Source organism: Stegastes partitus, unplaced genomic scaffold (assembly GCF_000690725.1).
Source record: "Stegastes partitus isolate 25-593 unplaced genomic scaffold, Stegastes_partitus-1.0.2 Scaffold552, whole genome shotgun sequence".
Lineage (NCBI taxonomy): Eukaryota > Metazoa > Chordata > Actinopteri > Pomacentridae > Stegastes > Stegastes partitus.
This window is the reverse complement of record NW_007578283.1, coordinates 203,322-220,841: the sequence shown is the minus strand read 5'-3', so window position 1 is coordinate 220,841 and position 17,520 is coordinate 203,322. Positions and strand designations below refer to the sequence as shown.

The 17,520-nt window shown below is 40.6% G+C and overlaps 1 protein-coding gene across 2 annotated transcripts in view; it reads right to left on the bottom strand.

The window, feature by feature from the left end:
• The window catches only part of LOC103362056 (ectonucleotide pyrophosphatase/phosphodiesterase family member 2-like), a 59,293-nt gene extending 49,044 nt beyond the window's left edge, over positions 1 to 10,249 (bottom strand). The window contains exons 1-4 of one of the 2 annotated variants that reach the window (XM_008288310.1): positions 9,953 to 10,249; positions 5,177 to 5,282; positions 3,542 to 3,691; positions 560 to 685 (exon numbers count right to left, since the gene is read on the bottom strand). In XM_008288310.1, the coding sequence (XP_008286532.1) occupies positions 560 to 685; positions 3,542 to 3,691; positions 5,177 to 5,282; positions 9,953 to 9,970 (400 nt within the window). In that variant the 5' untranslated portion in view covers positions 9,971 to 10,249. Of the gene's footprint in view, positions 1 to 559; positions 686 to 3,541; positions 3,692 to 5,176; positions 5,283 to 7,450; positions 7,818 to 9,952 lie in introns of those variants that run through there. The other variant, XM_008288309.1, reaches the window with a different exon arrangement.
• Positions 10,250 to 17,520: the final 7,271 nt, after the last annotated feature.

The following is a 17,520-nucleotide window of genomic DNA, read 5'->3' as shown; positions in this document are numbered from 1 at the left end:
TAATTTTTTTCTTGCTTGACTATGGGTCGCTGCTGAGTTAGATCTTTTCAGTTGTACTGAAATGTGCAGCATTTTCATTTCTTCACAGAATCTATTTAGTGCAAATGGTTGATGTTTTGACTACAAGGTGGCTCGGTGGTTAGCACCATTGCCTCGCAGCTAGAAGGTCACCAGTTTGTGTCCCGGTGAGGACACCCGGGATCTTTCTGTGTGGAGTTTGCATGTTCTCCCCGTGCAGTGTGGGTTCTCTCCGGGTTCTCCAGCTTCCTCCCACAAGGTCCAAAAACATGTTGAGGTTAATTGATGATTCTAAATTGTCCGTGAGGATTAAGCAGCGTATAGATAACGGATGGATGGTTGATGTTTTGGTTTTAATTTTGAAATGAGAGGACATGTAGAATAAAGTTTTGATGAATTATCACAATTTTAAGCTTAGATTTGGATTTATTTATTTATTTATTTTTTGTAGTTTTAGGGTTTGGAGGGTTATTGCACATTTATTCGCTAATGCTAAAGCTTGTTACCGGGAAAAATATCTCCTATGGTATGCTATATGTACCTTTGCAGAGGGACTTGTAGTTGGAGCAGCAGTCTCCTCTCTCCAGACAGTCCTCTGAGCAGTGGCAGGCATGGTTTTCATTTCTCTCCTCCCCACAGCGATCCTGAGTGCACTCAAAGCCTCCCTCTAAGACACAGGAGCAAGAACAGCTTATTAAATATCCTTTTTATTATAGTAAAAAAAAAAAACAACAACTCACCAAGACCCTAAACAATATGAAAACACTAAGGAGCAATACACCACATCATGACAAACTGAATCTGAGCCGCCCACAATGTGTTGTAAATTATCCAAACCCACAAGCAGCTCATGGTTGTAGAATTCTCTTAAAGGTTTTGGAAAACATCCCCACTGTTGTCTGACTAATGCTTTCAAGATGAAGCTGTGGTTTCACTCGCTTCGTCCAGCCAAGCCCTAAATTAGCATCAGACCAACATTAGCATTTTGTGCGGCTGCATTTTGCCAATGTTTTCACAGTCCCATCGGAGAGCACTTATCCCTGGTACTGACCCCAAATGTTCTGGATAACTTGATCTGCTTCTCTACCGTGGAACACTACAGCAAACAAAAGCAGTTGTGAATACATAGCTTCACTACTCATATAGTATTTTCATATAAATGATTATCTCTTTAACCCCTTCCACCCCTGGAGGCCACAGGACCAGCATGAATCTGTATCTGTTTATAAAAAAATGCTGCCTTATTGCCAACTGTGGCACCGACACTGAAGAGACTGTTGAGTACAACGATGTCTAAAGTGGATATCGCGTTTGTTGTGCTACATTTCTGTTCTTTCACTTTTTATAGAGTTGCTGTTGTGGAGGCTACAACATAACGAACACGCTCGGTCAGGATCGTTGCTTCTTGATCTTCCTTTATTGTGCACAAGAGAAATCCCTTTACAGGAGAACTGCAGAGTGAGGTCTGAAGCTCGGTCACGATGTTCAGTCTTATGTAGGCATAGACGGGATAATCCTAACGTAGCATGAGGGAGTGTGTTTGTGGTTAGAGATATCTGTCTGAAACGAACAAAGACTGTTATTAGATCCTAGAAAAGGGAGGAAGAGGAGAAGAAAGTCAAAACATCCTTAAGCTGCCAGTTATCAGAAATACCTTTCTGCTGAGCAGGGAAGTAGAAGGTCACAGCACCTTCACTGTTGAGAACCTTGTGGCCTAAGAATGCCCTGTTGAGCTAAAACATCGGGTTGCACAAAGACACTATAGGCATATGTATAACTTCTTGCAAAACAAGTTACTATTAGGATATATCAAGACAATAACTTCCAAAACTCAGTCTGGCCTGGTAGTCAATATAAGGAGACTTCTTGTGTTTCTGATCCATAGAGCCCCAGTTTGTTCTGTCTGACCTCACAGATTTGCAGCGACTTACAATGAAGTTTAAAAGAAAACATCTGAGGCTTAAGAGGTTAACTGGATTCAATTCAATTCAATTTTATTTGTATAGCGCATATTTACAACAACAAGTCATCTCATAGCGCTTGATAGCGCTGGATGGCTAATAGAAGAGTGATACTGATGCGATGATTTCGGCATCGTGATCAAGCTGAAATATTCCTCTTCTGCAGACTGGTGTTCATCTTGTCAGCCACTACTATGGTACATCTACTGACAATCATCATCTCTATGACACCTTTTGCAGTTATGAAGCCTCATATTATCAGACTCCCTCCTCTGTGTTCACTGTCTGTCAGGACTGTGTATTCACTGTGGTAGTCCTAACCAGGTTACCACCAAGCATGTTGGAACCCATCTGAGTCCAACAAAATTGGTCGTATTTGACCAAAGATTCCCAGGATTCATCAGGCTTCTTTTCATGTTCTTCAGCAAAGTTTCATCTTGCAGTTTTGTGTCAAAGGGCAAGCAAGGTTTGTTTTATTGGATGTCATCTGTTGAAGGTATGAACTGTCTCAGAGATAGATTGTAAAGGTTGCGCACTGATCATAGCTTCATTTTAGGGGGACACAGATTGCAGCTGTGAGTAGTGGTACTATGACTTCAAATCAAATCAAATCAAAATTAAATCAGGTTTACTGTCATTTTGTTGTACATACACAGTAGTACAGGCAAGGTGAGAGCGCGTTTCTTCAGGATCAATAAAGTTTTGTAGAATGAACATCTGGGATAGGCAAGACACTAAACGTTCACTCTCGCTGTCTCCTGAAGGGGGCGCTGTGTCCATGCGCACCGCCATTCGTTGAACATGGCGAACCTCTTCAGGTCCTGGTAGGTCTTTGGGGACACAAAGACTTACACGATGGTGCGACAATGGTGAAGCCTCAGATGCTGCCCAGAGCTACCTCTATGTCTGTCCGCCCGGAATAATGTCATCCCCTCCGTCCGGGATGTTGTCATGGAGCCATGTTTCTGTTAAAGCAAACACACAGCAGTCCCTCCACTCTCTGCGGGTTTCTCTCAGCAAACGTAGCTCGTCCAGCTTGCTGTGGAGGGAGCGGACATTGGAGAGTAGGATAGCGGTCCTGCTGGTCTGGAGGGGTTAGCCTTTATCCCAGCTCTCTTCCTCCTCCTTGTTTTATGTTGGGACATCCTTGTTGACTTGTTCTATACCTCCTGATTACTGCAGTAGCTGTTTCCACTGGTTTGAAGTTGTTCATCCATCTTCCTCCATATTTGAGAGGCCTCACAATAAGATTTTTCTCTGGCAGTTCTTTTCCATGTGGAGCCACGATGCAGTAATACAGATAAACACAGTCGAAAACCAAAACTAAGAAAGTTCTACTGTTCACAACTAATGTTCTAGCTATGTTTATGCAACTTGGCTGATTGTAACTCATAGGTGGACTCAGTTTATTGCTGCATAGAGTTTCTACTTTGGAGCATGTATTTTCCATATCGTCTTGTTCACAAGCAGAAATAGTTTGAAGAATAAAGCCATACATACGCCTTTAAAAACAAGAAATCACGAGAAGCGATTCATTCGGTGTGAAACCATAAAAGACTGACCTGTTTTCAGGCAGTGCTCGTCGAAGTCAGAGCAGCAGCTGTAGTAGGTTTTACACAGATTGTCACATCTGCATCCCGGAGGATCGACCACCTCGAGCTCGAAGCACCTCCCCTTACAGGAGCCCGCTGAGCTGACCCACTCTGAGATTCCTGGAGGGAGGAGAGAGCCACAGTGAGACACAACTGCTGCAAACCAAAAGCCATTTACAGAGTATACACTCTGATATAAGATCTGATTTTGTTCCTGAAACAAGATCAAGAACTCGTTTTCAGTGCACGCATTCAAGCATGACATAACTGAACAGTCATTTTGTTGGCACGCATTTGCATTATAGCAGCATATGTGTGGACCACTCTAATGACGAATTAGTGGCTGAGTTTAAGAATCTGGTGAGGAATCATTTGTTTATGGAAAACATTAACCCTCTAAACCACAAAACCTACCAGCAGGTTTGAAATGCATGTTTTCTTTTAAAATGTTAGCAAATCATTTATCTGAGCCAGAAACTGTAAAAATAGAACTATTTGCCAGATTTTCAGCTTTCCAACAGTCGCTGAACTTAATCATGTGTGAAGTGCACTTAAAACTAAGCTTAAAACTATATTTTATCATAGTTAATCTATGTTACTTGTCATTTACATTTTTTTTCTCCAAAAACATTTGCACTAATTAAATTCTATTAAAAAAAAAAGAAAAAAAAAGTTTAGTCATCTGAACAACTGCGGAGCACCATTTCACTCAGCAGCAAGTAACAGTCATACAACAAAAACTCAGAGACCTCTCGGCTGAACTGCAGGCTGTGCTTCCACAGACAAGGCTGAAAACAAATTAGAGAGATTAAGAGAAAAACTAAATGTACCCCAAAACAGTACAGACAAGTAAGTTGTTGGAAGATACATTCAGCATGGTGAGCTTTAAAAAATGTAAATACTGTTTTCTAATATGTCTAGCCACCATTGTTTTCAATATTGGTCACACCTGTGGGCACTTAAAATAATGTTGATCTTTCATTTTTTTGTAAAACAATTAATCAGAGAAGTTAAACTTTCTTTTTTTTTTCTAATGATTTTAATTACTGGATTCAATCCATGGTTGTGTTTTGTCTACAGAAGTGCAATACATGACACAGTAGCAAAAAAGACATTGCTTGGGATTTAGAGGGTTGATTAACTAAAACTTTCAGGGGTTCTTACAAACTTCAATCAGTGTATAGTGCATGGTTCTGGCTACACAATAACTTTCTCCCATTCATTCATATTTGCTGTGTCATCTGGATTTTACATTTCATAACTCCTAAATGTAAGAATTTTCTGCAACATAACTATTAATTCTGAGAGGTTAATGCCTCATCAACTGCATCACATTGGTGTCTGAAAGTAAATGACTGTATGATGATAAAACCCTCTAAAGTAGTTTTATCAAACAAGATTTAAGCCTCGGCATGGTGATTTCTATGGAGCTACTGGAATGAACAAAATCTCTCTAAAAACAACGCAGATTTGAACAAAAGTGTAACTGTATTTGCAAAACTCTAAACCACTTTTTTTGGTTACATAAAGTATGTGTTGAGGCTTTTTGAAACAGACAAGGAAAATGCAGATTTTTTTTTTTAGCCATCAAACATCTGCTGTCACCTTTAGTGGGAAGCGGTGGACTGTCTCCTCCCTCTACAGGTCGGCTGGCTTGAAACACATACGCTCTGCTGACATCAGTTCCCCACAGGCAGAACACAACCACTACCTGCAGGGAAAGCACACAGTATTTTTGAGTCTGCTTTTGCACTGTTGCAGGTCAGGGGTCAGGCTCAGCAGCAGCTCTGGAGTTTCCGTGTCTTGCTGAGCGACACTTCATTAGCGTTTAACAAAACACGGGTCTCTGCCATGTCGCTGCCCTGACTTAGAAGTTTGTTTTCCGCTCTGGCGAAAAACATTCATGTTCACGTCTCACCAGAAGGGTCAAATGTCAACAGGCAGCCAGGAATGGCAACCCTTGAAAATCTGAAGCTGAGTGCAGCTCAGTGAGACCAAGCCAGCACAGATAAGTGAACATTTTCCAGCTCAGCCACACAGCAGAGTACACAGGGCTCAGGAGGACGGTCACAGCACCGTCAGTAGCTTTAGAATATATTCATTCAGATAGCCAACGTACATGGAGTAAATTGTAAGAGAGAGAGCAAGTTTTCCATTTAAAAAAGATGGATTTTACTGGAAAGAAAAAGTCAGGTGAAGAAATGGGGCCACTCTGCTTCTACAGGAATTTAAAAAAAAAAAAAAAGCCAGAAGCAATAACAATTTTACAAGAAAATAAGGATGAGATGAAGTTAGACGAGGCTGTTTGTAACCAAAACTGTTCTGATTAACACTAATCTGATTACCACAATTAATTGACTTCAAATCGAATCACAAATTGAACAAAGCCGTTAGCACACATATACAGATATAGTAAATAATTAAACAGAAAATAATGCAACTTGTGCTGTAGCTTCATGTAACTTAACCCTCTGAACTCCAAAACCCATCCACAGATTTGAAAGGTGTGATAGCTTTAAAAAAAAATCACCAAAATGGCATAATTTATCATAACAAGAAACTGTTGGATTTTCCATTTCCTGACAATTCTGTAACTGCTGAATTAACCAAATCTAAGCTTTTCATCAAAAATCATATGTTTGCTCTGACTAGATTCAGTAAAAAAAAATCCTGCAACTGTGAAGCCATTGGTGAAACCAACAGTCTTGAGGAAAAGAATTCAGGATAAACTGGACTCTCATACTGTATAGAAGACATGTTTGAGTTCTCTCTACTTCTAGTCGTGGTTGTTCTGTTTCCATAGAGGTGCAAGACTTTATATTACAGAGAAAAATGAGCCACAGCGAGCAAAAATGTAAACAGGAGCTAAGAACACCCAGAAGCTACTTAAAGTTCAGAGGGTTAATTAGGCCAAACTGAGACTTTCAGGGTTTTCTTTTCAGTCTATAGTACATGGCTCAAACTGCGGTTTGACTGAAATGACCTCCAATTCATTATTTAATAGCGACAACTCGTAATTTTGCAACGCATCTCAAGGTAGATTTAAAATGCATCCGTTATCTTTTTAACCAATTACACACTGGATATTTGACACAAATCAGACCACAATATCTGTCTGAAAAATTAAAATTAGATATTTTCGCCAAAACATTCGGCCTTAATCTGACTCAAGAAAACTGAACATGTTTTTGACCTCATATCAAAAAGGTGCTGGAAGGATAACAACCCCTCTGGAAGTCATCAGTCATCGGCAGCAAGAGAGTACAGACAGAACGCCACGTTGTAATTCTGCCAACAACACGATGACGCGAAGCCATGTTACACTGGGTTTTGCATGAGAACAAATGTTTCTTTAGTTTTTTAGCAATTCAAAACCTGTTTTTCTGATAGATACCTAGCTTCACAGCTAGTAATTAATGTTCCCATAACATAGGCTTACATTACCTAGAAGTTCTAATACTGTTTTACAATTTTAATCTAATATTTTAATGATATTTATCACATCAAATGATGTTCTCATACGGCTGTAGTTCACTTCTGACTGCAACATTCTGAGGTTTTTTCAATGATGCTGTTGGGACAAAGGCAGAATGTTCTCAAGGCGACATTCAGAAATGGTGTTATCAAGCCCTCAGATATTTTTAGTAACTGTTTTTTTTTTTTTTTTTAATAAAATATTCCTGTAATGTGACATATGAATAAAGGTGGGGATGTTCTTCTATAGCACGTTCCCACAACGTTCCACATTGTTATATGGTAGCCAAAGACGGACTTTCTCAATGCAACACTTAAAAAGTACTTTCAGAATATTAGGACATATTCGTCTAACAACGTCATCCCCAAATCTTCCAAGAATGTCTTTAGAGCGCATCATCCTACCTTTAAGACGAACATTCTGCAAACAAAACAAAAAAATCCTGCTGAAAACATTACTAGAACCACCCTGGAATGTTTTTCCAGCAAAAAATAAGTTGTAGCTGGGTCAAATCTAAGGCTCCTCGAGGATTCTTATGTCCAACACGGCTGAATTCAGTCGAGTAGAAGTTGATCTAATTCAACTGAGCTGATGTTGCTCTTTTTATTGACACGGACGGCATCATATTGGTCAAGTTGTCCAAACAGCTTTCCAGGAAATGGAGGCGTGGATTGTTCAGGAAGACGAACCTCAGGCAGTTTGAGAGAACGTCGCCAAACAGAAGCAACAGCAGCGATCTCTGCAGCAGCGTTCTGCCCAAAGATTCACACAGAGAGAACCCTGATCTGAAATACAGATGTTCTGAATTAATACTCTGGAAGGAACCTGCCTGGTTCCCTGAAACCACATTAGAGAGCCAGAAGACTGAGTGTAGGAGGCAAGTACTTTAACATCAGCTTATATTTAATCATCAGCTCAGCAACACGTGCTCCGATGTGTTTGTGTGGGTGTAACTCAACACATCTAATTGTGAATTTTTTTAAAAAGGCAGTCACGTAGCGCAAGAAAAGGGTAAGAACAGTATGTTTTAACTCCTATAAACAACATGGCAAACCCTGTGTGGGCCTAATTCTGTGCATGAAACACAGACAGGCTGTTGTTACATCATAAGAACAAAAAACGCTCATAAGATGTTTTTCATAATTCGGGCATTTAGCGTATTCACTCCTCAGCTTCCCAGTTTGAATTTCTGAAGGTCATTTCTCAAATTACACAGGCTCCCCTGTCATAGAATTCAATTTAAGAGTGTCTTTATTTCTCTTAAATCTCTACACAGTCTGACTCCACTCTACAATTATTAATCCTCTTTTCTGCACCTCAGATGTGAGCTGTTGTTAAAAATCTCAGAGTCTTGGCTTAAAACAAAGGGGGACCTCGTCTTTTTCTGTTCTAGCATCAACGCTGTGGAACAAACGCCCGCTTACGGTCAGAAAAGCTCAATCACTTTGAAAAGCTTTCAAAAGCCCACCTGTACAAGCAGGCGTTCATCTCCTAGAACCTCAAGGAACTCTGGGGATGTTTGAGGAACGTTGTGTACCTGGAAGGTTCCTTGAGGAGCCTTTAACAGCTCCATTCAGAGAAGAGGCTGCTGGGGGAACCTCTACAAACTCAAAAGGGGATGTTTTTGCAGAGTGATGTCGGCCTAACTGACACTTTCCACCTACATGTGAACTCTGTTTTTCTAATTTTATAATTAAAACTTAGTTTAATTGTAATTGTGTGCATTGCAATACATTCAAGATATATTCAGTTTGGTTCATTTTCTGATAAAGGAATAACATCATTATAATCCTTCACTTCAAGTCTGGTATAAAAACAAGAGTTTTGTCATCATGACAAATAATAACAATAATAATCTTCATAACATGCAAATTGATTATTTTAAGTTCTACTTTTTGGTAACAGTATTGGAGATATTGCCAAATTTCCCAGATTATTTTTGTATATTTGGACAAATTGGAATCTTTTTTTGACATTTCTGCTGACAGACGTTGCACAAATGACTTTTGACACTAATGTCATGGTGCCTATTCGCCTAAATGTAATGAACACAACATTTATAAAACAAAAACGGCAGCATATTAATAATTTTAAATTGAAGCACCAAACTCCATAAAATGTCTTTGATTTAAAAAAGACAAAAAAACTTTCTGGTGGTTCCTCAAGGTGCCGCTTTGAACCTTCCTTGATGCTCTTCTACTTCTAAAACTGTAATGTTGCATTTCTTTGCTAAGGTTTTATCATTTGCCTTTTCCATGCTTTACTGGTTTTACTGATGTTTTACTGTCTTCATTTGATGCTTTCTTGTAGCTTTTGTATGTTTTGAGAGGCAGCTTGTAGCTCTAGTTTTGAAGCGTTCCACAGAAATATAGTTTATTATTATTATTATTACTATTATTATTATTATTATCATCATTATTATCATGGTGATGATCATCCATAGTGTAACCATTGACCTACAGCTTCTGCTTACCTTTACCTCCCCCAGGTAAACAAATATGTGTCACTGTTGACATTGAGCTGTTGCAGGCAATCCATCATCATCATCATCATCATCATCATCATCATCATCATCATCATCATCACACATCTTGTCCCAGAGTCAGTCAGACCAAAAATACCAGCAGCTGCTCCATAATTCATCATTCCTCCTCACTGTTACGTAATTTTCCTCTCTCTCTCTCTCTGTCTTTTTTTTTTTCTTAAGGTTCCAAAAATGTCAGATCCCTGCGCTCAGGCAAAGAGCAGATCGGAGGCTCGCAGGTCGATACATCAATCCTGCAACAGCGCAATCTTTGTTTTCTGGGGGGGAGGTGGTGGAGGGGGAGAAAGCTGGGAAACACTGAAACAAAGCAACACTGGTATTTTGTAAACCCACAAAACAAACCGTGACGGTCTTACCGTACCAAATTGCCCAGTAGCATGTTCCAAACAGTGAATCCACTTCTGGCATTCCCTCCAAAAAAAAGCCGAAAGCGCAAAAAATGGTGGCCAACGTCCCGATAGAAGGTCCTCGGTGCACCTCTGCAGATCGATGGAGCAGAGCGCAGGGGTCCAACTCTCTCCCTCTCTTTCTCTCTCCGTGTCTGTTTGCCTTTTGCTTTGCCTCTGCCTCTCTCGGTCTTGGGCCAATAAGCATGAAGTAATGGTGACAGCTGCGCTCTGGTACAAGAGTGCGTCAGGTCGGGGTGACGCTCCGGAGTCCAACACAGTCAGCAGCACTGGACCGATCACCCAGAGAGCGAGAGAGAGAGGCACTCACAGGGAGAGGAAGGGCTTGTATAATCCCCCATTCTCCCCTCAACACTGTCTGAGAGGGATATGGAGAGGGATATGGAGGCTGATAAATGCCCTGTGGCGCAGCTCAACTGACATCACAGACACCAAAAGCACCATCTCTCTGGTTGATGTGATTAAACTTTGCAGTAAAGACTCAGACCGCTGATCTTTGTAATGTGGTCACTTTTTAATATATTTACATCTCCACTGCTTTAAATTTGTCTGAGAAAAGTTGCACCGGTCTGAGTCAACGTCCCAGCTTTGCGTTGCCTAATGTCTTATGGTGAAATAGCAGCAGCGACTGTATGCCAATGTTGCAGAAGGTCAAAACAAAGCAGCTCATTTTCAAAACACTGTGAGTCTTTAAGGTTCCATACTGTGGTACTTTTCAGTAAATCAAGTGTTAGAGCGGGTTGCCCACGAATCGTCAGGTTGGCGGTTTGATTTCCTGCTTCGAACCCCAAGTTGCTCCCAATGGTAGGTGAGCAGCTTGTATGGCACATGTGAATTGGTGAATAAAAATCCCATTGTGAAGCACTCTGTAGATTCTAGCTCGGGTTAAAAAGGTGCCATTTACCAAAGTAATGAAAGTACCACGTTACCAGAAGGTGTCTTTTTTTACCTTCTGATCAGCTCAAAATACCACAAAGATCATTTCACCATGACTGTATAACTCCTGGTTTTATAAACAGACTGTTTCAGTGTCTGTAGCTTTTAATGTAGCTGAGCTACTGCTGGCCCCGCCCCCTTCAGGAAGAAGAATCTTACTGCATTTGTGATTGACAGGAACGGAGCAAAACCGGACGTGTACTACCACATTATGTCGCACATCAGAAATCTGCACATTGTAGAAAAAGCAACAGTAGAATTTATCAGTTTTAAAGGATTGTTTTCATGGAGGAAACTTCTGGTAACTATGATACAAACAGAGATGAGTTTTCTGGGGTTTGATCAGTGACAGGAGAGGGTTTAACATTTGCATGGGACTTTTTTTCCTCTTTTCCGTTACTTGACAAAAATGAACACAAATCATAAAATTCAGAATTTACATGCAAGTGATAGTTCTTCCGTGCTAGCAAACTGATTTTCTGTCTAACACAACATGGAGACAACCAGACTGCCACATGTATAAAACTGAGGTTATGCGCTAACTCTGTCAGCTTTTCAAGACAGAAGAGACTGTTTGGGCTGTGACTTAATTCATTTTAACAGATTAAATGTAGTTTTCTGGAACCTGATGGTTTTTGAGCAGTTGCTGCACCATCTTGAATGTTTTGCAGATTTAGGAATGCCAAATGCTCTTTGATGTTCTCACAATAAGAGTTTAAGCTGAACATGTTATTATTATGTACCTGCATGTTGTGCAGAAGACCACCTGTCCTGCGCTTACCTGTCCTCTGCATGTTCACTATCTACAACACAACAGCAGTCCATTCAAGGCTATCAGGAAGCGGTTTGTGTGTACAAACCACCCACATGGCCCGTCCCGACCTGAGCGCCTCGCTGCAGATAATCATCACAAGAGTTTGGATTTGCGTTTAACAGGCACCTGAGAGCACAGATGTGGCACAGCTTCACCTTGCAGCGGTGGAGCATAGTTGGGTATCTTCATTTTACTTGCATTTGAGACAGAAAGTTTCAGTGGAAAGGTCAGAGGTCACGTGCAGCAGGTTGAGTTTGGTGTCTCAGTCGCAGGCATCAAAGAGGTGACCTGGTTTTCTAACTTTCGAAAGCATTATTGCATTTTCTTGCGTCAAAGTATGATAATTTACATATACTGTAATATATTCAAGAAGGACAAAGCCGCCTAAAATGAGCAGCTGGTGGCAGGCTTATACCAGCAGTCTACATTCTGTGAGTCAGACTAATCTGATAATCAACACAATCAGTGTTGCATGCACACATTTACAGTCTGTCTTTGCAGTTTTTAACACACCCTCTAAGCAGTTGTCCTGGTACCACCCTTCTTTCTGTAGATGCTAGACCCAAGGTTGCTCTTTGTCTCTGATCCTGTTTGTGATATTCATGGACAGAATCTCCGAGCTGGGATAAGGAGGGTGTCTGGTTTTGGAACCTCAGAGTTGTGTCTTCCTCCCACAGTCTGAAAACATGCTGAAGCTAATTGGTGATTCTAAATTGTCCGTAGGTTTTGAATGTGCGTGTGCTTGGTTGTCTGTCTCTAAGTGTAGCCCTGCGATACACTGGTGACTTGTCCAGGGTGCCTTCACCCTGAGTCGGCTGGGATGGACCCCCTTGCGACCCTTGTGAGGAGTAAACAGTGTATAGATAATGGATGTTAGATTCTGTTGCCTTCATCGGATGGTAACCTTCACCATACACTGGGGAAGTGTGTAGCTGAAGACCATTTTCCAGCTCCTCCAGAGGGATCCCAGAGGTGTTCCCAGGCCAGATGAGATATGTAATCCCTCCAGTGAGTTCTGGGTCTACCCAAGGGTCTCCTCTAGTTGCCGGAAAACCTCCGGCAAGAAGGTGCCTGGGAGACTTTCTAGTCAGATGCCTGAACCACCTCAACTGGCTCCTCACCTGATCTCTAAGGCAGAGCCCAGTCGTCCTGTGAAAGAAACTAATTTTAAATACTTGTATCTGCAGTCTCATACTTTCAGCCACTACCAAGAGTTTATGGTGAGTTGGAACACTGATGGAAAGCTTTGCCTTCTGGCTCAATTCACGCTACACTGCAACAGTCCAGGAGATTTCACCAAATTCATAGTAATAAGAACAATAGTTTTATTTGTATTCGTATGTATTTATATCAGTTCTCTGATGAGTAGCTGTTATTGTATTAACAGTGACTGGTTAGAACACATATACACATACAATATAACTATGAAATGACAACATAACTAGTTTGGACTGTGGCCAATCATGACTACAGTATTTTCAGATGGACACAAGACATTTAGACTTCTTAAATTTTCAAACCCACTACCAACCATGGATTTATTCATTTCAGAGCATTTATTAAATCAGGCAAATAACAGTCATAACTCAAACCAACGCATCATCTTACTTCAAAAACATTAAGCTGTTGCTACAATACAAAGATATGGTTGTAAGTACAAAAGATACAGTGATGAAACAGAGATGTGTGTGAGCCACATGAGGCGAGAAGCCATTTGATCTGCCCTTGTTCTTTCTGTGAGATGACTGAAAAGTCGAAAGACACCTGAAGCCTGCGGTGAACTAACAGCAAGCTAAGCTGTGAACGCAGCCAGAGAGACATGTGAACATCTCACCGTTTTTCAGTGTAAACAGCGAGACAAAGACGCCCCGCTATGAAGAGAGCTCTCCTGTTCAAAGGTGTCTCCGCGCTCTCGCTCCGTCGAAGACAAATACCTCCGCTGGCGCTCTCTGCAAGACAGATATCAGCCTTCATAAGATGTTTATCTGCTCTGTGATTTTGGATGAATACCACAGAAAGCCACGACGTTACGCTTCTTTGCACAGCGCTGCTCTGAAAAACACGTTTTAAAAAGGCTCTGCTCTCATTGACAGCCTGCACTCTGCTGGGAACATTTTGTTCGCGGGGGGAACAAATCTCTTAGCTTTGAAAAGTGATCTGTACATCCATCACCTCAGGGGAAAACATCCTCATCTTACAAAGACCACACACATACATAAACAGTCACATATGCATGGGCACGCACACATACAGAGGCACAGCTGCATGCCAAAAGCACACACTTTTTTCATGGACACAAAACATTTCAAGGCATTTTAAACAAGGCAGCCTCATTTCTGGTTGTTTTCTGAGGCCTGTGAGTATGCGTTGTGAAGATGGATGCCGAAGCACAAAGACTCACGCTCTGCCCCCCGGCACAGATTACCTTGCATAAGCCACAAAACAAACTGATTGGCCGGCGTGTCCTGATCACCTGAGGCCATGCTTAGCTGCCTGATCCTGGAAGAAAGTCAGACTGCAGATTGAGTTTCAGCGCACCTGGATGCAGCCATGTGGGTCAAACTGTCAGCGAGATGTGGACAGGTACGGTCCAACGGGCTTTCAATAACATCCACAGTTCAAACAGGACGTTCTGTACATGCTGAACATTTTATGATTGCTGTTTGTTCGTTAGCTTTGGTGTTCTGTAAGTCGTCCTGCTTTCTGTATGAGTTGACTTTTTCTTAAATACTGATCTCCAAGCACATCTGGGAGTTGTTTTTACTCCTGTCACATTTTGACTCACTATTCGCTCATTTTTTACAACCTCAAGTAGCTAAAAAGCTGGGAAAAGACAAATATCCTCTTGTTGGAAGTTACATTTCCTTGATTATTGATCATATTGACTTTACACACTAGAGTAGTACTTATTTTACTACACAGCCTGCAGCTCAACCAAAAAGTTCTTGCGTTTTTTTAACATGGTACTGTTGGTCACAACTTTTCAGTAGCACCAAGGAGTGCATAATATTTAGTTTTTACATAATGTTGTACGGAATATGTATGTCGAATAACATGATTTAGATGAAATGTCATGATTTCAGGTTGAGATTTGGTTACTGTCCTGCTCAAACTGCATGTCACATGAGTAAAATGACCTTCGGAAAGTTGAAAATCGGACAATTCTTTCAAGTTATTACAGTTTATGGCTGATAAATGTTGGCAGTTTTTTAACAAAGATAACATGTTAAAGAATAATGTGCTCTTGCGACAGGTATGTGCATTAGAGTCTTTTACATTGAAATATGACTTCTATTTGGCTTATGTTTTGGTTTTACATGATGTTCAGGAAGACATTGGTAGATGTTTTCCTTCTTAGATCTCCATATGCGGTTCTCTACAGATGTAAGAGGTCACATTTGCAGCTTTGTCTCCACACATGTTGATCCCATGTCAACACTGAGGAGATCCAGGCTTCATGGCCTGAGGACGAGCTTATTCAGACATAAAGATTCTCTTTTCTTGGCTCTGAAAGGACTCGGTCACCTCCACAGCAGACTGACACCAATTGCAAAGTTGGAAAACAGACAGAAATGCATAAGAATCTACCTGACATTACAGTTTTATGAGTTTGGAGTGTAATCCCTGTCTTCAAACTTTTCATGGTCCTGCTCCTGAATTTCTCCAGAATCTGTCTGCTTCAGATTTAACAGTTTAGCAGAAAGCAGCATCACTCAGTCATCAAATTGAACTGTTTGTGCCAACTCATCAGTGGGAAATCACCAGCGTTTTAAATCAGAACTTCCTTTACTGGAAAGTGCTGTTGCCAACTCAGCCTTACAGTATCCCACCTCCAAGTTAAAGCTGACAGACAGCAAAAAAAAAGCAGAAACAACTGTGATGCAATCAGAGAAAGGCAGATGCTGAGCTATTAACTTTATATGCAGAGTTTTAACTGAACCAGCAACAGACTCAACTTACATGGAACTTGAAGACAGTGATTCTGTTACACAATAGAAAGTAAAAACACATTTTTACACTGAACTGGATTAAAGCTGGTTTAACATAGACATGAACATGGGTTACATTCAAACAAGTTCACAGTTACAAGTGCTGTTTAAACCTATGCAGATGAACCTCTCTGTATTGTACATTTTACTGGAGTTTTAAAGGCCCCATATGGTGAAAATCTATTTATTTTGTTTTGTACATTTCATAAACTTGGAGATGTAAAATAAAAGCTGGGGAAATATAAAGAAGTTTACCATTGCCAATGCTCTAGTCCTTCTCAACTAGATGGCCTCAAAATTTAACAAGTCATTCAGAATTTTAATCTGTTTCTAATCAAAAACTGAGGAACTGAGTTTTTGCATAATCCCAAATTTGCATAATCCCATCCCCACACTGCTTCCAGGTGAACCAGTTTCTAAAGAGCAGCTGTGTCACAGTCCACCTGGCTTATTTACTTTGTGTAGCTGTTTCTGCTAACTCTGCAATGTCATAGCCATGAGAAAAAGACACCAAATGTTCTGCTCTTGGCTGCAAGAGTGAACACAAGAGTCTTCATGCACTCCCAGCATCCAAGAAACTGAAGATCCAGTGGATTACTTTTATTTTTGATAGCAATGTCCCCACAACAACAGAAAAATCCTTAGTGTTAGCACATTGTGTAGCTGATGTGGTTAACCCCACCAGTAGCTGTGATTTTATGCCCACAGGTCAGAGCTCTGTGGAGACATCCAGAGATGATGGAAACTTTAAGAGGGATTTGAAACCAAAAAAAAAAAGGGTTTGTGTGTGTTATTGTGTTTTCATTACGCCTGCGGTGCCTCAGTGCAACTTGACCACAGCCAGTTCATTATTGGCTTGTTTCTTTCCTCCTCTACAGCTGAAGTCCCAATAAAGCTGTTCAAATTAATATATTTTTTGGGGTTTTGTTATCAGAACCTGAACAAGTATATTTAAAAAAGTGACTGAAACACAGCCCATTAAGACTGTATGTTCAGCAGCAGTCACTTCAGAGCCAAACAAAATACAGATTTTATAACCACATCATTGTCTGAAGAACTCACCATGTACATGAGTCAAAAGCAACGCTGTGAATTCAGTGATATTTCCATGTAAAAGGATTAGTCAGAGAGAAAGTTAGAAGTAATGTGAAGTCCAGGTCTCATTCACTTTTTCACGTCTGTGTCACCTGCTGTTTTGCTCCCCGCTGTCCATCAGAGATCCAGAGAGTCTTCTTCCAGAAGGCGGTGTGGACAGCAGTAGCTCATCGGCATTTTGAGCTACAGACACTGAAACAGCCAGTTTAAAACTTGGCTAAAACCAAGAGTTATACAGTTGTGGTGAAAAGAAACATCTTTGCAGTATTTGAAGAAAAAAATTAAATTGAAAGATGTAGGACTTTTACTTATTTGCAAAAAGAAGGGGCACAATAAAGGCAACGTTCCCTCGTTGGTGGACCAGTAGTGATAATGTTTTATTCTAACAAGCAAAGATAGAAACTTCAGTGGAAGGAATAGGAATACAGTCTTAAAATGAAAGCGGTTGGCAGACATGACAAGATACAGTGTTTGTGTAATTACTCTCATGGACAGATGGGGGAGGCAAAAGTTAAACACTGCAGATTTAAATTGTTAAACATGCAAAGTGACATGATAAGTGAAATTTTTAATGCAAATGCAAGAAGTAAGTGAGGAAGAAGCTATGTTTTTTTATTTGCTAAATTACAATTGCAAGTGTTCTTTTTTTTGAAAGTCACATTTACAATGTATTGTATAATGAACAATC